General features: G+C 53.9%; 1 protein-coding gene across 8 annotated transcripts in view; it reads left to right on the top strand.

Annotated features, from left to right (window-relative positions):
- Nucleotides 1–20,413, top strand: part of LRP8 (LDL receptor related protein 8) — a gene marked incomplete at both ends in the record, with an annotated part of 75,702 nt that overhangs the window by 28,486 nt on the left and 26,803 nt on the right. For 2 of the 8 annotated variants that reach the window (XM_080691114.1, XM_080691113.1), the window contains 5 exons: nt 5,636–5,758; nt 14,354–14,482; nt 17,364–17,747; nt 18,539–18,661; nt 19,357–19,479. In XM_080691114.1, coding sequence (XP_080547240.1) covers nt 5,636–5,758; nt 14,354–14,482; nt 17,364–17,747; nt 18,539–18,661; nt 19,357–19,479 — 882 coding nt within the window. The remainder of the gene's footprint in view (nt 1–5,635; nt 5,759–14,353; nt 14,483–17,363; nt 17,748–18,538; nt 18,662–19,356; nt 19,480–20,413) is intronic. The other 6 variants (XM_080691116.1, XM_080691115.1, XM_080691120.1 and 3 more) reach the window with 4 other exon arrangements.

The following is a 20,413-nucleotide window of genomic DNA, read 5'->3' as shown; positions in this document are numbered from 1 at the left end:
CAGGTGTGCCCTCCCCACCCCCACGTGCTGTGTCCTGGACCAGGCACTTCTCTGGGCGCGTAAGATGCGGGGGATCTGACATGCAGACACTCAGATGACCAAGAAGAAAGCACCAGAGCAGCCGTCGTGGCAGCCCGGCCCATCTTTGTTCCAAAACCAGACTCTCTGCACTGGGGCTGCGGATGAGTGTGGGGAGTGGGGAGGATTGTGTGGGAGGGTGCTGTCTCAGGGAAGAGTGCCTCTGGGTGGGAAGCTGGGAAATGCTGAGTGATCATAATAATTTCTCAAGATCACAGTCTTGGGGTGCAGAGAGTGGCTTGAGAACCAGGCAGCCCCACACCTCCATGTCCCAGTGCAGAGGCAGGCCCAGGCAAGTCTGCTGACAGGCCCTGCATCACACACACACACCACAGGGGCCGGGCGGTGGCGTCATACTCCTCACAGGCACCTTTATGCTTTATGATCCATAAAGCCCTGATGCTGTCCTTACCCCTCAGAGCTGGCCTGTGTGTTTTGTAAGGCAGACACAGTGTCCCTGAATGTGGATGAAGCGAGGCTCAGAGTAGTTGGGCAGCTTGAGGAAGGTCACAGAGCCCATGTGCTGCAAGCAGAGCCCAGCTGACCATGGCCTGTCTGCGCTTCCCTCGGCCAGTCTTCCTGTTATAAATAGCAGCTCCTGCGTCCTTTGTCCTGGATTTCCCACTCTCCCTGCTCTGCCCTGGGGTCGGCCCCTCCTCACCACCCTCTGGAATCCCGAGTCTTTTGTGGCAGCCCATCTGTTGCTATGGCACCAGATTATGATGTCGCAGGCCCTGGATGATCATGTATCACTCCTGGGCTGTGGAGTATGGGGACTCACAGAGGTGGGCATTGTCCAAGGGGCAGACTGGCACGCAGGGACATCAGCCCCTGGAAACGGAGCCACGGTCTGGAGCCCAGCTGGGGAATCGCCCTGGGAACCGGAGCCAAGGCCAGGACAGCGCCAGGTCTGGCTCGGCTTGTTCTGACAACCTCAGACCGATTGCTCGGCCCCCGCACTTGGCCAGGCTGAGATGGTGGACGAGGACCATCGGACCGTTACATGGCATGACCCAACCGGGGTGTTCCCTGAGGTCTCCCCTTTTTACCTTTTGTCCTGTGGCAGTACTGCATGGGAAAGCCGCCTTCCACTTGGTCAGAGAGGGCAGGGACTTGCCGGAGCAACCCAGCGAGGCGGCGGCCCTGTCGGGATTGTTTTAGCTCTAATGCCAAATCCTTCCATGAAGTTACACTTCCAATAGGACCTTCCAAGGTTGTGTAGTCTAGTCTCAAACCTGAAAATTGCCATGCTGCCTCAGTTTCCCGAGGGCAGTGCAGGAGCAGAGCCCAGGTCATCACAAGCCAGGTTTATTCTGTTTCACACCTCTGGGCAGATAGCAGGGCACGGTCTCATGCAGGTGCCTCTGCTGTGTGACTGATCTGCCCCACTGGCATGCCCTGCGTGCCCTGGGCCCCGAGAGGCACGTGGCTGCCTTTGCCTCTCCAGGGTCCTCATTCTTGTTTGGTACTGCCGGGCAGCTGCAGGCCTTGGTGGAACGAGCTTGAGCTTTGGCAGCAGCCACATTTCTGTCACCTATTGTCTGTACCTCTTTGAGCCTCAATTTTCCCTTCTATAAAACGGGATTAACAACAGGTAACAGGATAGCTGTGAGGAGTCTCGGGATAGGGGTGAAAGGAGCCAGGTGGAAATTGTCCAAGCTGGCCTAGACAGTGAACACGTCTGACACCCGTGGGACCCCTGCCCCTGGCTGACTTCTGAACCACCCTTCAGGACTCTGACAGTGCTTTTGGCTGCTCTGGCCTCTTGCCCAGTGCCTGCCAGGGTCTGGCACCCAGGAGGAGGCCAGAGTATCCCTGAGCATCCAGAATCCCCAGGAGGAGAAGGTCCTGGGAGGCTATCTGGCTGTCTTGCTCCGGGTGCAGAGCTCTGCCGTCGCCTTGTTCGGGGCACTGCCCTTGCTCTGAGCTCCTGGACATTGGCTGCCTCCTCTTTCTTGTGTCCCCAGAGCAGAGGTTCGTTGAATGTTGACCAAAGCATTCTAACCATTTGGGAATTTTCTTCCACTTTCCCCACTGAGAACTGGGGAGCTGTGATGGGAAAGAGCAGACATCTGGCTGAAATTTCAAACTGTGGCCCTGCTCTGGCCCAGTTGTGACTTTTGGCATGCAACTTAACATTTCTGGTCCTGGATTCCTCTTGCATCGGATGCAGATATAACTGGCCTATTGTCCTGGGATTTTGGTGGTAAAACAGCCAGCACAGGCACTGGTACCCAGGAAGCGCTCAGGAATATTAGAACAGGAAAGAGAACAAGGAGATCTGCTTCTTGGTTTGGATGCTGAGCTTCTTGTGGGGAAATTTTCCCCAGGCTCCACCATTCATACTGAACACACTTCAAGACGGTCATGGACTGTGATTTATCAGGTGGTGGTATCGACTGATGACCTCTTCAAGCAGAGCTCAGGGAGGGCATCTGGTTCTCATCTCTACCTTGCTGTGTTTCCCTGGGCTCACCCCTTTCCCTCTCTGAACCTCAGGCTCCGCCCTGTCTGTACTGGACTGATTCCTCGGGTTTCTTCTAGCTCTGATGACTGAGGCATCTAAGGAGAGTATGAAGAAAACTCAGAATGCAGATGTACTGCAGAGACTCCATGGAAGGAAAGGCAGAGTGGACCAGGTTCAGGGAATCCAGTCTCTCCCTGAATCCCTGAAGCAGCTGGAGGTTTAAACAAGGCCAGCCCCTGGGAAGGCGCTTCCAGGGGAAAAATAGAGCTCCCAGCCCTTGATGCGTGTGAGCAGAGGCTGGACATGTGGTTCAGTGTTCCCCTGAGACCTACCCTGAGTCTGACACAGTCCCTGTGCTGCTGGAGGGACGGAGGAGAGCAGACCAGCTTGGACGGTGGGGCCAGTGATGAGCTAGAGCATCGGTCATGAAAGAGAGGCCACAGGCCAAATTCAGCCTGCTGCCTGTTTTTGTAAATAGACCTTTACTTATTTATTTATTTTTATTTATTTTGAAATAGGATCTCACTAAGTGGCAGAGGGCCTCACGAAGTAGCTGAGGCTGGCCATGAATCTGCGAATCTCCTTTCTTAGCTTCCCAATTATTAAGATTACAAGCGTGTGCCACCACACCTGACTTAAATAGACCGTTATGGAAACACAGCCATCCTCACTCACTCTTTTACCTATTGCCTTGATGGCTTCTGTTCCACAGTGGCAGAGTTGAGTGGTATGATGGAAACCAGTGACCCTCAAAGTCTAAAATACTATCTGGTCCTTTACAGAGGAAGTTTGCTGATCTCTGCTCTAGACAGGCACGTGGGAGGTTTTGAGGTTTCAGAGGAGGCCCCAACAAAGACGAGGTGATCAGGGATTGCTTTTTAGAGGAGATGATGTCTAAGGTGTGTCATGGAAAGAAGGCAATTTGGAAAAGGAGCTTTCAGACAAAGGACAGCTGAACAAGGCACGATGTTGTAGAATAAGGGGTGTGCAGGGTCCTGCCAGAATCGAGGTGGGCCAGAGTGAGAAGCACAGGAGGGGAAAAGAAGGGAGGACCACAGGATGGGGCCCTGGAGAGAGGCAGTATCCAGGTGGCCCCTGATGTCACGTCTGGCCCCCAAGTCAAGGGGAGGACTTCAGAGGTCTGGGTTCCCCAAGGCCTGAGGGAGTCTTGCTGTGCTGAGGTACCCTCCTTTGGGCTGAAAAGAGACCCCCACCCCTGCCACTTCTGGGCTTCCTGATATGGAACTACCTTCTTCATTAACAGATTATATCTCACCAAGTCATCTCCCCTTTTCCCAGTGAAGAAACAGAGGGCCAGAACGGGACAGGGCTTTGTATGAGGGCACACAGCAAACAGCACAGCAAAGACAACTTCAGGCTTCCTGGCTCCCTGCCCAATGATCCAGTGCTCTCTTTATCTCCACTTTGCTGCTCCTTAGCAGGTCTCAGACCCCTCAGCCCAAGCCTGAGCAGGGTGTGTATAAATTGAAAGCAGATTCTATGCAAAGACACCCCTACAATTCTGAGACCCAGGGCTGCTACGGAGGATGCAGGGAGTCTAGACTGGGGGTTCTCCAGGCCTCATTCCCCACATGCACCTGCCAGGGGTAGCCAGGCAACCCCCACTCACCCACAGAAGCCGTCAGGACAGCTGCCTTCCCGCTGCCCTGGCCTGCACATGCAGACTCCAGCAAGGAGCCAGGCACCAGGGCAGCACAGAGTGGTAATAAGCAGGCACCTTAGGACACAGCCCTCTCTGGCCCCGAAACTCTAGCTCCTCTCAGGACAAGGCACAGCGGGCAGCAGGCGTGGGCTGGGGCTACTATCCACTCTTTTTTTTTTTTTTTTTTTTTTTTTGGTGGTACTGGGGTTCCTGGAAGCCCTTCTACCTCCGGGCTACACTCCCAGACCGATTTTTACATTTTTATTTGGAAACAGGGTCTCCTAAGCCAGCGCGCGCGGCTGGCTTCGAACCTGCGCGATCCTCCTGTCTCCGCCTCCCAAGCGCGGGGATTACAAGCGTGCGCCACCACGCCCGGCTACTATCCACTCTTGTCCCCACTCTGCCGCCAGCTATGGAATTAGCCTTCGACCTCGCCCGTGCAGGCGCAGAGCACCCTGTGTCTTCCACTTCTGATTAATGCTCAAACCAGGGAAGCAGCAGTAGCTCCACTCAGAGCCTCTGCTGAGCACAGGTGCCTCCCACAGCGTAACTTCGCGCCCTCCTCATAGATAGCCCTTTGCTTCCTTCTCCCCCTCACATGGTTAAGAAAAGGGAGGCTCAGAGGTTAAGCCACGTCCCCAGGGCCGAGCAATGCAAGGAGCCCAGCTGGGATCCAAAGCCCTGGTGCAGGACAGAGGTTTCTGGCTGGACCTTGTCAATGCCTTCGTAGGGAATGAAGTGGTGTTTTGCCCAGTAGATGCTCCATCACCACTCTGAGCACAAAATACCACAAAGGAATTGTTTACTATTTTTTTTTTTTTTTTTTTGTGTGTGTGTGTGTGTGTGTGGTTCTGGGGATTGAACCCAGGGGCAGACTACCTCTGAGCTACACTCCCAGCCCCTGTTTTATTTTTTATTTTGAAACAATCTCACTACATTGTTGAGGGCCTTGCTAAATTGCTAAGACTGGCCTCGATTCTATAATCTTCCTGTCTCAGCCTCCCAAGTACTGGGAAGGAATTGTTTACATTTAGAGCTTGTGCTGGTGAAGGGGCCTGGGCTTCATCAGGCTGGGGGTGGAAGAGGCAGGTGACGGGCTAGAGAGCTGGCTGAAAGGGGAGGGAATGCCCTTTGGAAGTGGTGACAGTGGAACTGGGAACTGGGCTTGGAGGGAAGTGAGGGGTGTCAAGGATATGATGGACCCTGTCATCCTTGCTGGACTTGGAGGGTGGCCCCATGTCCTGTATTTGCCTGTGGAATGAACCCCTTGGTCGGTGAGGCACTCCGTGGCCTCCTGCTGCTGTGGGAGGTCGTGTGGTCCACCTTATAAGCTGAGCACGTTGCAGTCTCTCGACTCCTGACTGTGTGTCTTAGCAAAGCCTCCTGTGCCCACCAGGCCCCTCACATGCCTTCTCCTTGCCCCACAGCCAAGAAGACCTGTGCGGACAGCGACTTCACCTGTGACAACGGCCACTGCATCCCTGAGCGGTGGAAGTGTGACGGAGAGGAGGAGTGTCCTGATGGCTCCGATGAGTCGGAGGCCACTTGCAGTAAGTCCTGCCCTTGGGCTCGGGGTAGGGGGGGACCCACAGTTTCCTCATCAGCTGCTCTGGGCTGGCAGGTGTGAGGTTCAGGTGAGGCAGCCTGTGTAACTCTGTGCCCTGCTGCTAGCCAGGGATCCATTTGCTGGGCACCTTTCTGGGCTTTCTTCACAGCTCTCTTGCAGGTTGGAGCCTGCTCCTGTAGCCCAGAGAGCTAGAAACAGCCCATTGAATGCTCTGTCCAGAAGTAGCACCAGAGCGCATCCTCCAGGCCTCCCGCTTGTGTTCCTGAGGACCCTAATCATAATTCCAATGGCGTTGATGGCAGCTGGCACTTGTTAAGCGGTTACTATGTGCCAGACACCGTGTTCAGCTCTTTGTGTGCGATAATTCCTTTTATCCACACAGCAGCCTCAGGAGACAAGTACTTTCGCTTGCTGAATTTTGTAAAGCAGGACACTGAAGCTCAGAGAGGTTGAGTGACTTGTCCGTGGCCACCCAGCCAGGAACTGAGGGCCTGGCCCTTTCCTCTGCATTGGGTTTGGGCTGAACCCAGGAGCCCCATTGTCCACGGCCAGCTGGGTGGCCACAGAAGCAGCCAGGGGTGAGCTGTAGGGCCAGAGCCTCCTGGCGCACTCGGGGCTTTGGTCTCCATGATTTCTTTTTCCAGGCCCTAATCCTCAACGCAAACTTACACCCTCCAGGTCATTCCGTGACATTTGTTAAATTAAAAAGGAGATGAGCAGGGGGCGGGGAAGGCCCCAGTGGTCCAGAGGCAGAGCCTCAGCAGTGTGAGGCCAAGACAAAAGGTTGGGGCCAGGGGGAGCATGTAGAGGGTGGCGGGTCTGCTGGGGACCCAGGAGCCCCTCTTTAGGGGTAATAATGGACCTACAGGCAAAGGCAGGGACAAGGGAGGCCAAAGACCCATCTAAGGCTGCAGCTGATGATAACTGGGTTCCCTTGTCTCCTAGCAACAGAACTACCAGTCTCTGTGTGTGAGAAAGAAAGAGGGAGAGAGGAGCAAGAGCGACCCCTGCCCCAGGAAAGGGGCCCTCATTTCCTTGTACAGCTGCCCCTGCCCTCCCCAGGACCCCATCCTTTCTTCTCCCCACCGAACAGCCAAGCTCCGAGCTGTCCAGGCAGCTGCGCTGGGCAGGAGGGAGGCCCAGGGCTTTGTCCTGAGCTTCAGAAAGAACAAAGCCCGCCACGCCCACCCTGACTTCCATCCTCATGGCAACCTGGGGAGGCAGTGGATCCCCACTTAGAGAGAAGGAAACTGAGGCTGGAACTGTGCAGCCCCTTGGCCACAGCTGCCACCTGTAGTGTGCCCGGGAGGAGGGCCGTGGCCGCAGGGGGCTTTTCTCCTGCAGTTAGCCAGGTCTGCCATCTGTACCCCACTCCTGCAGTAACCAAGGACACGGGCGGGAAGGAGGGGGCGAGTAGCCTCTCTGTGGCTATCTGTGGGGGGCTAGCTCAGCCTCTTACCGTTGATGTCGCTTTTCATCTCTCCTGGCCCCCTGGGGCTCCACTCACCCCTGCTGTTTTGGCCCCTCCCTTCCCTGTCATCCCACTCCCCCCTGCCGGCCCTTGCAGCCCTCTCTCCCCTGTGGGCTATGTGGGGCCTGGCTGCTCCGCTCCCGCCTCCCAGGCTCCCTTTCATATGACAGCTGAGCAACTGGAGGCCCAGAGAAGTTGGCAGGCTCGCCTCAGACACACAGAGTATTCATGGCAAGTCCTCCTCCTGTGGCAAAACAAGCTCTCTGAGGTTTGCCAGGACACCTATAGGAGCAGCAGCCAAGGCCAGCACCCAGAGAGGCAAGGTCCAGCTCTCCTTTGGTAATTCCCAGTAATTCCTGTGAGGTCTCCCTGATCGCTAACATTCTAGAATTTCAGACTCACAATTCCAAGATTCCTGAACTCTTGGAATTGTGAACTCTGAGGCCTAGGACCCCCACGTCCCGTGCAGGTAGCATTGGTGAGAGGCAGGCAAGGCCTGTGGATGGGGAGGGCCACCTGGAGGAGGTTGTGTACTGTGGCAAGGGCCAGGCAGAACTTGGGGCAGCAGGACCTGATAGCCCACTTGCTCACAGCTTCCCGACTGAATGAGAACCCGGCAGCCAGCCCGCTGTCCATTTAATTGGCGTTGCCATAACAACCTTTATCGCCTACCAGGTTTTTGGGGCTGTGCCAGCTCCCAGGATAGAAACCCACTCCTCACCCCTAACAGAAAGATTACAGACTGTAAAGTGTAGGGTTTAGCTTCTGAAATAGTTGGGTCAGGTCTTTTAGCCTGTAAGACCTCATACAAGTTGCCTAGTTTTCCTGAGCCTCAGTTTCTTTGTCTGCAAAATGGCATAGTGGCACCTGCCTTACGGGGTTCTGAGGGATTGTGAGGCTATTTGGATTCTAAGTACTCTTCCTCCAGTACAACAGCTTATTAGAATATTATAGTCTTAGAATAGTATAAGTGAAGCCGGGTGTGGTGATGTATGCCTGTAATTCCAGTATTTGGGAGGCTGAGACAAGAGGATCACAGGTTCAAGGCCAGCTGGTGGCACATGCTTGTAATCCCAGTACTTGTGAGGCTGAGACAGGAGGATCACAGGTTCGAGGCCAGCCTCAGCTACTTAGCAAGGCCTTCCACAACTTAGTAAGACCCTGTTTCAAAAAGGAAAAAATAGGGCTGGCTGGGGTGTAGCTCAGAGGCAGAATGCCTCTGGGTTTAATCCCTAGTAACACACACACACACACACACACACACTATAGTGTAAGTGGGGTTCTGTTGAGAGGGAAAGGGATGAGAAACAGGCCCAGTTCTTATGTTTCCCCTACTATGTCTTCTGCCTCAGCTGGCTAGGGTGTCCTGTAGCTCTGGTTCTGAATTCTGTACTGATTAAACATAGCCAAAGTCCTAATGGAAAAGCCCAGAACATTTGCCTAATGAAAGCAGCATTTTGGCTCTAATTATAGCTCACTTGATTGGGGACCGCTCTGACCCACCTTCAGGTGTCTGTTGGGAGGGGGAGGAGAGGGTAGCTTCAGGGGAACAAGATACACTCCGGGCACTACTTTCTGAATATGGAATAAGTGCTTGCAGCTTAGCACCTGGAAGGGAGACCGCACTCATTAGCCAGGCTCACCTGTTACAGATCGGGAAACGGAGGCTCAGAGGTTTTCTAAGCACCCAGCCATTTAGGGACTGACCCAGCTAGAGGCATTTCGCCTGACCCTGTGGAAGAGCTTGGCGTGGCTCCCCCTTCGCTCGCTTAGTTCCACACTCTTTGCTGGGCCAGGGGCCTGCCTGCGTGGCGCTGGGACTTCCCACCACCCAAGTGCCCAGTTCCCTTAGAGCTGGCAGTCCCCACTGGAGGTTGTTTGCCATTGTAGATCTGCTCCGTCAATGAGCAGCTACCAAGTTACTCTCATTATTTTCTTTATTAATTTGCAAACTTATGAATTGGATAAAATGCCCATGGATCTGTATTTGTGGGGCAGGATTCTCCTGATATCAATAAATGCTTCCAGCTATTCCCCAGGTGGAGTTTCAAGCCCCTTTCAAACCAACTTCAGAGGCTCCCAAAGTCTGAAAGACAGTAGGTTCTTCACGCCCACCTTTTAGAACCTGGGCTGGGTGTGTGGACAGCAGGCCAGAGGGCCCGTGGGGACGCCTGTCACAGAGAAAGAGGCCTTACTTGGGGGGGGGGGCTGTGTTGTGAGCCATATGGATTCATGTGGCCCCCGGGGCAAAACCAGGCCCCTCCACCAGCCATTTGTATTTACATTTCATGAAAGCAAACAAGGGTGACTGTTTTCTGAACTCCAAATTGTTCCTAGGATCTTGAATAGAGGGATTTCAATGTTTCCTCATTTAAACTACCCATGAACCCTAGATTATTCAAGCCTGTTTTCAGACGAGAGTGCCTGGGTGCCGAGCAGCTGAGTGACCTGCCTAAGGACCTTAGTGCTCGTCAGTGAAATTTGGACCCAAGTCTATCTAACTCTAAAACCTATGCTCTTTCTCCTACACCATGCTGCCTGGGGATTTGGCCTCAAGGATCCTGAAAATGGACATCAGCTGGCCTTCTTGTACAACACCTCTCCAGCCCAAATGTGCTGGCAAGACCAGCAGGGTCTGCTTTTCTCATATACAGAGGTTAAATACCATAAGTTAAGCAGTGTAAGTTAAGCTACTCACCCTAAAGCCGTGAACAAGCAACTTACCCTCTCTGGGCTTTGCACTCTTCATTTGTAAAATGGAGGAAATAATAGAACCCATCCCTTTAGAGAGACACTGCACATCGGTACTGCCTAGGGAGAGAGGCCTGACCTGGTAGCTGGAGAGCCAGTTCAAGCCCAGCTTTGGAGAAGAACCACATCACAAGAGAGACCGAGGTTCCAGGAGACACTGGTGTGTGGGACACCGAGACTCCTCCGCGTCTCTGGACCTTGGCTCCTGCCACTCCAGGGATGCCCATCGACGCACCCTCCAACGCCTTTCTTGCCCTGGCATTCCAAGAGCCTCTGCTCTTTGGGGTGAGGGGGCCAATATCAGACAATGCTGAGTCCTTGAGAGCCTGTAATTAGAGCTGTCTATTTAGGGAGACAGCAAATGTCTTATTAATTATAAAGAAAGGAAGCAGACGGATTGTTTAATCATCGTCCTTGTTGAAAGGTTATGCTATTAACTGTATAAATATTCATTAAAAGTTCAATCGGCTGCCTGCTGCACTGGGGTCTGCAGAACCAGCCTCTGGAGGTGGTGCACATGGCCGAGGGCCGTTTCCGTCACCTCAGCTTTGGGGAAGAGAGTTTGGGACTGGTTCTGGAGTTTACAGGGTTTGATGGAAAGGACAGGGCTCTAGTCAGAGGAACACAGACCCTGTCCCTCACCTGCTCTGCACTTGGGGCCAGTTGCTTAGTCTCCTTGAACCTCAGTTTCCTCATCTGTGCAAGGGACTGCTTACCTGCAAGGCCACTGCCCTGCTCCACTAAGAAAGGCATTCCTTTCTTACACTGTGAATTCTATATTCCCAGTGGATTCCCTTATACCGCATAAAATATATTCCTAGGGGTATTATTGGCATGATGAATTTTGTGAATGGAATTTGTGCTCACAGCCAGCAGGGCCTGGTTACCTGTTGGGGTTAGGGTGATGGTGTATCTTAGTCAGGTCTGGCTATTATAACAAAATACTTTTGACTGGGTTATTTATTTACTTATTTATGGTACTAGAGATTGAACCCAGAGGCCTTCTACCTCTGAGTTATACCCCTAGCCCTATTTTATTTTTATTTTGAAACAGGGTCTTGCTAGGTTGATGAGAGTCTACTTTACTGAGGCTTTCCTCACACCCGCTATTCTCCTGTCTTAGCCTCCCAAGTACTGAAATTGCAGTCATGCCCTACTGTGCTGCTAGACTGGGTAATTTATAACCAACAAAACCTATTGCTTTTAGTTCTGGAGGATGAGAAGTCTGAGGATCAAGACTTTGGCAGATTTAATTAATGTCTGTTGGGGGCCCATTCCTCATAGACCACGCTTCCTCACTGAGTCTATGGCAGAGGGGAAAGGGAATTCTCTCTTTTATAGTTCTTGTTATAGTCCCTCTTTTATCAGTGCACTAGTCCCATTCATGAGGGCTCTGCCCTCACGACTTAATCACCTCCTAAAGGCTCCTCCTCCTAACACTGTAACGTTAGGTTTAAATTCCAACACGAATTTGCGGGAGAGGGGGACACAAACCTTCATACCATGCAGCAAGGTGAAATGAGAAAGTATAAAATACTTGGCACCCGACCCCGCAGGTGCTGGTAACGCGGGCCTTTCAACTCCGCTGTGACGTGCTGCTTCCCGCGGCCTGGCTTAGGGATCAGTGGCCGCCTTGCTCTTCCACCCCATTGCTTTCTCAGGTCCCCGAAACACTTGGATCATTTTTATCCCATTATCTTTCCGATGGGCACAGTACTGTTCTCAGAGGTCCTAGTAATCACCTAGGCTGGGGTGGAGAATTGCTAAAATGCAGATTCCTGGGCTCTGCCCTCAAAGTCTAGATTCAGTTAGTATGCGCTGAGGCCCAGGAACCTGCACTCCTAATAGCTCCCTCGCCCCTGCCCCTTGGTCCGAGGACCCTCTGCAGTGTGCCCTGGAAGACCTCATCTTTAAGCTCCCATTCCCCCTTCACTGCCCAACAATAGCCCTGAGATGGCCTTTTTGAAAGGTCGCTGGGTATAGATGCTTTCCAGAGTTCTACCCAACAGTTGTATTTGTAAAGGGAAATTTCTTTAAACTGAATCCTATTGTTAAAAATGAATTTTAGGCAAGCCTTCAATTAAGAAAAGGCAAGGCAGTTTACTTCTGCTGAGAAGGGGGCGAGCACCCCGGCGGGCAGTCTGCTCAGCCTTTTATCTCCTAATGGGAAGGCCATGACGTGTTCCCCATTGGCTGGAGTATGGCTCTTACAATCTAATCCGGTTGGCTAGTTTTTACTGGGCAGATTTTACAAAAGGAGAAATATAAAACTGGCACATCCAGGAGTGGAGCAAATAGACACGTGTACAAAGGTCCAGCATGGAGACCCAAGCTCTAGTCTGGTACACCGCACAAAATGGAAGCCTGCCAGTTTCTTGTGATCCTGTAGCTTCCATAGAAAAGATGGCATTCCTTTCTTACACTGTGAATTCTATCTTCCCAGTGGATTCCCTTATACCGCATAAAATATATTCCTAGGGGTAACTTTGGGGTCCACACTTGGGGAGACCAAAAGTACTCTTCTCCCATGGCATAGTATTGACCAGGACCTTGTTCCTGACAGTTCCCTGCTCCTCCACATTTCTGTGCCTTTTCTCCTCGTGGCCTCTCATCCCAACTATTAAGAGGAGAAAACTGGGCTGAGGCAGAGATCAGAGTGAGACGTAGTAGCCACTGCAATGGGGGTGCAGTGGGCTCTGCCTGGTCTCAGATGTAGCTGCCTGAATCCTCATGCCACTCTACCAGCTACGTGACTGGAACTTGGTGCTTATTACCATGTCTGGTACACCGCAGCACCTAGTCAGTACTCACTGAATAGATAACCAAGACTTGAGTTCTCATCTATTATGTGTGGATAATAATAAGCAACATTTATTGTTAAGAATACCAGCTGGGCGTGGTGGTACACGCTTGTAATCCCAGCATTCAGGAGGCTGAGAATGGAGAATGGGGTTTGTGGACAGCCTCAACCACTTAGCGAGGCCCTTTGCAACTCAATGAGACCCTGTTTCAAAATTTAAAAGACTAAAAAAGCCGGGCGTGGTGGCACATGCTTGTAATTCCTGCGCTTGGGAGGCTGAGACAGGACGATTGTACAGGTTCTAAGCCAGCCTCAGCTACTTAGTGAGGCTCTCAGCAACTTAGTGAGACCCTGTTTCCAAATAAATATAAAATTGGTCTGGGAGTATACCCCAGAGGATGTAGAAAGCCTCTGGGTTCCACCCCCAGTACCACCAAAAAAAAAAAAAAAATAGGACTGGGGTGTAGCTTGGAGGTACAATGCCCCCTGGGTTCCATCCCCAGTACCACAAAAAAAGAATACCAGTAATGTGTACTGTTAGTAATAATAATAGGCAGCACTCAGTACTGGGATGAGTGTTCTTCTAAGTGCTTTATTGATATTAAATTGGTCATCATAACAGGTCCTATAAGACAGGTCTTAGCTTTATCCCCACTTCATTGGAACAGAGATAGACTTTTGCCCAAGGTCACATAGCCAGTGACATCAATGATTGAACTAGGATTTGAACCCATGCGGGCAGGCTCCAGAGCCCATTCCTCAGTCTCCATGCTGAGGTTATTAAAATTAAATGGAAGCGTCTGGCACTGTCACTGGCACATCCTAGAGACCACTGGATGGGGCTGCCTGCACACCCTGGGGTCTGAGATGCTTCTCCCTTGGTTGTCACGTGGAGCCGGAAAGCTCAGGATAAGAGCTGCCTCAGCCCTGTGCAGGGTTCTCATTCTTCCAAATTGAGAACCAACCCTGGGGCTTCAGGTCCCTGACTGAGTCAGTCAGCCTCTGATTGCGGCTGCAGTAATTATAGCTGTGCAGTCCCGCTGGGCCCTGCCATGCAGCGGCTGCTCTCAGCAGCGGGCTCACACCATCAGCAGGAGAGGGGGCTTGGAGGGGTGGGCTGGAGTGGCAGGGGCTTTGGTGAGCCCTCCTACAGCGTCACTGATCTGGGAGGCAAACCCAGCTTCAGTCGGGCATCAGCTGGACGGTGGCAGGAGGGTGCAGAGCATGGCGCTCTATTGCTGGAGCTTGAAGGGCTGGAGGAGTGGGAGGGGCGGCCGGACAAGGCAGGTAGGGGCCATTGGATGGGCCATAGGAGGGACTCAAATGTCAAGGACAAGGGGGCCATGAAAGAGTGTTAGGCAGGGCAGTGGTGGGAACTGATTTGGAATTTGGAAAGACCTAGGGGCACATAGGAGATTTAGATGAAGAAGCTGAGGTGGGGCAGGAGGACCCTGGTGGAGCACCCTGGGCCAGCTGGCCGGGGCTGGTAGTAGGACAGGTTGGCACAATCCTGTGTCTCTCTTGACTAAGCCATGCATGGATGTCTGTTTCCACAGCCAGGCAAGTGTGTCCTGCAGAGAAGCTGAGCTGTGGACCCACCAGCCACAAGTGTGTTCCTGCCTCGTGGCGCTGCGATGGGGAGAAGGACTGCGAGGGCGGAGCGGACGAGGCCGGCTGTGCTACCTGTGAGTCGGGGCCAGAGCCCAGCGGTGGCTGCTTCTGGGGAGGGGCGTGTGTCCCCGGGGGCCTGGCAGGTGGGAAGGAAGGGAGCACAATCAGGACAGTAGGAACAGCCAGGCACTTCGGAGACATTTTCTTCCATCTTCACAACTGCTTCATGAGTAGCCATTGCCATCCGCATTTTATGGGTGAGGAAACTGAGGCTCAGACGAGGGAGGAAAAGCGCCCAAGGCCGAGTGATGGAACTGAGATTCAAATTCAGGTCTGGACAGCGAAGCTTCTTACCATGGCTGACATCACTCATCCATTCCACCAGTGTACCAACCTCCAAGCAAGGGCAAGGGAACCAGGGATCGGGCTGAGTGGAGAATCTGGTGGCCAGGGCATTGTGCGGAGGGGACAGATTCCTGAAGTGTGGGACGACTGTTGCTGAAGTCTCAGATTCAAGCGCACACGTCACAGGGCAGGGAGGACATTCCCGGCAGCCACAGCAGGGACAGATGGAAGCGGTCACCAGGACAGTTCCACATCGCTGAACTTCAAACACAGGATTATCTCCTCCCAGGGAGCAGGCCAGCAAGGTCTGGGCCAGTGGGGACCATGACCGGGCCTCACTCATTTCAATCTGATGGGTCCCTACTGTGTGCCAGGCCTGGAGCAAGGCTCTGGAAGGGATGAGATGGACCCTCCACAGCCCTCCCACTGGGGCACGTGATTATAGGAGAAAACAGACTGGCTGCCAGGCTGTGCTGAGATACAGAGATCCCTCAGGACGGCTCCTGCCGGGCACTCACCCACTGCCGCTCTTGCCCCACCGCCCTCCACCACCTCCCTGTGTGCCCCAGCCATCCCTCCTGGCCCAGGGAAAGGCCACCTCCTCCCAAGGATGCTGAGTCCCAGCACTCTGAGATTCTAGGTGTGGTGCTCTGATAAAGCAGCTGGTGGTGTATGGGCACGGTGGTGTGGGGGGAATCCTGGCCGGCACCAGCAGTTCCAGTGCCCCAGTGATGGTAATGGTTCATTTCTTCAGCTGTGATAACTGTTTTGAAGACTCACTGGCCCATGAGAACCCTCTTCCCTCCTCACCCCCTGCCCTCATAATCAGATGATCCCTCCAATATAAAGGTCATCAGCCACTACTACAGAGGGTGAGAGTATCTCTCACTAAGGCTTGTTGGGACAGGAACATTCCCCATTAATTACAGGAGCCAGGGGAGTTTGAAGGTCTTCTGGACTTTTGTGCTACAGAAAAAAAATATCCTCCCTGCTCCCACCCCTCAGCACCTCTTCTTTTGTGAGTGCTGGAGTCGGGTGTCTGGGCCTGGGTGGAATGGATCTTAAAGTTACTGTCAGCTTCAGAACCTTGGTGAGGGCTCAGTATTAAGAAGCACTTTCTATCAGAACTGTCAAAAGGCAGTGAGTTCTCCCTCCTCCAACATGCACTGGCCGAGTCTGGTCAGGAGAGAGGGAGCCAATCTAGGCATCAGCATCCTCTTGGGGGGCTACTGTACCTGTTTCCATGTGCTTTCCCTACCAATGCTCCAGTATCTCAAAAGCCCAGGATAAAAAAATGCAACTGCCAGAAACTTGGTAGAGCTGTCAGAAACACATGGCAGCAGCTGCCTACATTGTGACACCAAAGACATCATTTTATGCTCAGTGACAATGAAAATCTACATTTTCCCATCAGAAACACAGACTTTGGGTGCCCCCCTGTGGAGAGATCTGGTGCTGCCACCACCCGTTACCTGTGGTCGTAGCCCCTGCACCCAAGGCCCCAGGCCAGATCTTGGCGAGTGTCTAAAGACAGAAGAAGAGGTTGCTGCCCCAAAAAATGCTTATACTCCAGGACAAGAGAAGAAACCCAGAAAAGCTGAGAGGATGAGTCAGAGAGGGAAGGACGTGCCCTAAACCTGAGTTCTGGTTCTCTTGTCTTCGGGGACTCTGTGACCCGGGGTTTGCTCAGCGTCAGTCTGAGCCTCAGTTTTTCTACCTATGAACAAGCACCTGGGCTGGCTGGTCTCTAAGGTCCTCCTGGTTTCTGAGCTCAGACCAGCTCACCAGAGGGAAGAAGTCCAGGGCCCCCGGCAGGCCATGACCTGTGCCCTTTATCATGTGCACTCCTAGTTACCCCTCACACCCCGGCAGTCTAACCCATCTGCTCTGCTTCACACCACCTTGTGCTGGGAGCTCCTGCCAGGCCCTCAAGGCATCTGGGCTGGCTGTGAATGCCACACAAAGGAGGGCAGAGGCAGAGAGAGATGTCCAAAGCAGGGAAATGCAAAATGGTTATAGAAGGAGGAAGTGAAATTTGGGCCCTCACAGGACAAGAAGTCACAATAGAAAAAGGTAGAGGCAGTGGCAGGCAAAGGTGGGTTCCCAGCAGATGGAGCCACTTGAGCAAGGCCTCCGGTGCAGCCACATGCACTGGGCCCAGCAAACTCAAAGGTGGCTGGAGCTGGGGCATGTATGTTCAGGACTGAGGCAAAGGGGCCAAAGCAATAGATGCCAGGTGGGCCTCAAGTCAGCAGGCGGGTTATGCTGTGTGCATAACCTGTGTGCATGCTAGAAGGGGACAGCCCCAGACCCAGTTGCCTGGGTCAGTGCCATGACACAGCTTATTGCCTGACCTTTGAGACTGGCAGGGCTTGGCGCCTTAGAGCACCCCGCCTCCCACCATGCTGCTGGCAACGGGGCAGGAGTCCCCACTGGTGTAAGCTTGGGAAGGGCAAGTGTGTAGCCAAGGTTTTCACTGGAAGCTCCCCTCTGCTGCCTGATGGCACATCCCACCCAGGGCTGCAGCAGGACTCACTCTGGCTTGGAGGTGAGAGGCCAGGTAGTCAGGGGATGGGCCCTGCCGGCCGACCGGCTCTCTGTCCTGCGCAGTGTGCGCCCCGCACGAGTTCCAGTGCAGCAACCACTCCTGCCTGGCCGCCGTGTTCGTGTGCGATGGAGACGATGACTGTGGCGACGGCAGCGATGAACGTGGCTGTGCGGACCCTGCCTGCCGGCCCCGCGAGTTCCGTTGCGGTGGCGATGGTGGTGCTTGCATCCCGGAGCGCTGGGTCTGCGACCTCCAGTTCGACTGTGAGGACCACTCTGACGAGGCGGCTGAGCTCTGCGGTCGAGGGGGCCTGGGGACCACATCCGCGCCCGCAGCCTGCGCACCCACCACCCAGTTTGCCTGCCGCAGCGGCGAGTGCATACACCTGGGCTGGCGCTGCGATGGTGACCGGGACTGCAAGGACAAGTCAGACGAGGCCAACTGCCGTAAGCCCCCTCCGCATCGCCCAGCCCCGCCCAGGGCCTGCGGACGCAGGCTGCCTTGCCTTACCTTGATTGGAATACACTGCTTGACCAGGGAGACTTAGGCTGGGAAAATAAAGTGACTTGCTTGAGGTCATGCTAAGCGGTGGAGCTCAGAGGCCACGCTTCTTCACTGGCACCTGACACCCCCATCATACCTCCACCGGCAGCCCTGCCCCAGGCCAGGCAGTCTTGCACTGGTCTCTGCCCAGAGACCTCCCGCTGGCCCTTCCTAGTGTCCCCAGGACCCCGCTGCCTCCTCTCACAACACACCTCATGCTGTGATGTCCTCATTCATGTACTCCTCAGTTCCTCTATGCACCCCAATCTCCTTGAGACTTGGGGGCTTAGGTAGTCGTGGCTCTCCTTCCCCAGCACAGCACCTGGTTCAAGAAGGGTTGGCTGAGTAAACCAAGTGACTAAGTCTTGAGCACCAAGACTCAAGGGAAGGCCACATGTCTGTTCTGGAGGAGTGGTCCTGGGAGAGGATGTTGTCAGGGAACAGGAGGCCAGAGTGTTCATTCTGGCTCTGCCAGCCAGAGTACCACATGACCCTGAACAAGGCCTTCTCCCTCTCTGAGCTTCAGTCTCCCCATTTGTACACTGGCGGTGCCTTGGCCAGGTGTCCTCTGAGGACTTCTCAGCTCGGCTACCGGTTCTGTTCTTGCCAGGGGTGGATATGGCATGGGGTTTGGGGGGAGAGCTGTCCTGGCACTTGCTAACCCTGAACCTCTCTTCTTGCCCTTTCCTGGCAGCGCTGGGGACCTGTCGTGCAGAGGAGTTCCAGTGTGGGGATGGCACTTGTGTCCTTGCAATCAAACGCTGCAACCAGGAACAAGACTGTCCAGACGGGAGTGATGAAGCCGGCTGCCTACAGGGTGCGTCCAGTCAGGCAAAAGGGCAGCATCCTCCGTGAGGCCAAGCCTGATCTCTGCCAGGCCTGGAAAGAGCAGAGCTGGGAGAGGTCTCCTCTCAGTCCCTGAGATGCATTTCCCCCAAGGCATCCTTGCCCCCTGAATCACCTGCCCCCCAGGGGGTCCTAATGGCACCAGAACTGGATTTTTAAGCACTTTGCAAAAGGTGAAAGAGGCCTAGGGAGGCGTGAAAGGGCACTGCAGGAATTCCAGCCCACCCATTGTTAACGTCCTAGCTTCCAAGTGGCTCCCCTCACTAGTTCTCAGGCTGAGCAAAGGCTAAATCCTGCTGCCCCCCCCCACACACACACACACACACAGCTCCCTGAGTCCTCAGATGACTGGAAAAGAGATGGTCTGTCCAGCCTCTGAAATCTCTAGAGCTGCTGCAGGGTCCCCTCCCCAGGCTTCAATACTGCCAAATCAGACACACACGCCCATGGCCCTGCTCAGCTAGAGGACACATGGACCCTGAGATCCCTGGGATCCTGTCCTGTCCCAGGCCCTAGAGTGTATTGTCTGTCTACCTCTTGAGACTGGTGGGGGTTGGGGCTGGTGCTGGAACTCTGCTTGTCCTCTGTGGGCTCCAGCCCAGCCTAGCCCTGGCTGTCCTGCCAAGGTCTCATGGACACTATCCACTCTCTTGTCTGGCCTGACAGAGTCTACTTGTGAGGGTCCCCGCAGATTTCAGTGTAAGAGTGGCGAGTGCGTGGACGGCGGGAAAGTGTGTGATGCTCAGAGGGACTGCCGGGACTGGTCAGATGAGCTGCTGAAAGAGTGTGGTATGGTATCTGTCTACATCCAACAGCTGGACTTACCTTCCTGCCACATCCCCTTCTGGAATCTGGGCTGGGGCCCTAACATGCCCCTCTGCTCTGACCCTCTCTCTGGACATGTGCCCTGTCCTGTGGCCTCAGATGGGGCTCGTTGTCCTTGGGGTGTCTTGTTCTGTATCTCTGAAGCTCTGAGGGCCTTTCCTTTCCAGCTCAGCTGCTAAAATTTATGTATGATGCTTTTCACAAACTTGGCCTCTCATTCCTTCCATGTTCAGACCTCTGAGTGTGTGCTCTCCATAGTTTTCTCTCTTCCTTGGTTCAGGCCCTACTGATCTAGCCAGGGCCCTGGCCTGAGACCTCTAAGGCCCTGCAGGAGACCCTGGGGAATGCAGCCAGGCAGCCAACTGAGGGGCATCAGGGCCACTGGTCAAGCCAGGCCTTGGTGGGAGTAGGGCGTCCCCTGCAGCAGGAAGTGGTACTATCCTAAGCCCTGAGGGGAGGGGATCAGACTCAGGGCTGGACTAGCTTGAGAACTGGAATGAGGCAGCCCCTGAGGGCCAGAGCTATCAGGGTGGGTTTCAACTAGAGGCAACAGAGGCTGGGGGGGGGGGGGCATCCAGAGAACACACTGGAAACCCAGCTTGGACCCAGGATGTTTCATTCATCTTTTCTCTGTGGATTCCAGAATCTCAGGGATTCAGGGAGATTTGTACAGAAAGCCCTGAGAGAAGAGTCTAGATCAGCCCCCCCTTTAATTCCCCCCAGCACCTCCCCTCCTAGGCACTCAGAGAAACTCCATTCTCTGAAGCTCCCCAGGAACAGGAGCTTTCCTCCCTTTTTGAAGATTAAAACAACAACAAAAACAAACAAAAAGATTATAGAAGGAAGAATAGCTGGGAGACCTTAATCTGAGCTTGTGGGAAATATACTCTCTCCAGCC

Source organism: Muscardinus avellanarius, assembly GCF_963383645.1.
Source record: "Muscardinus avellanarius genome assembly, chromosome: 3".
In the NCBI taxonomy this organism is placed as follows: Eukaryota; Metazoa; Chordata; class Mammalia; order Rodentia; family Gliridae; genus Muscardinus; species Muscardinus avellanarius.
The sequence above is the reverse complement of the archived record's forward strand: the minus strand, read 5'-3'. Positions and strand labels throughout refer to the sequence as shown.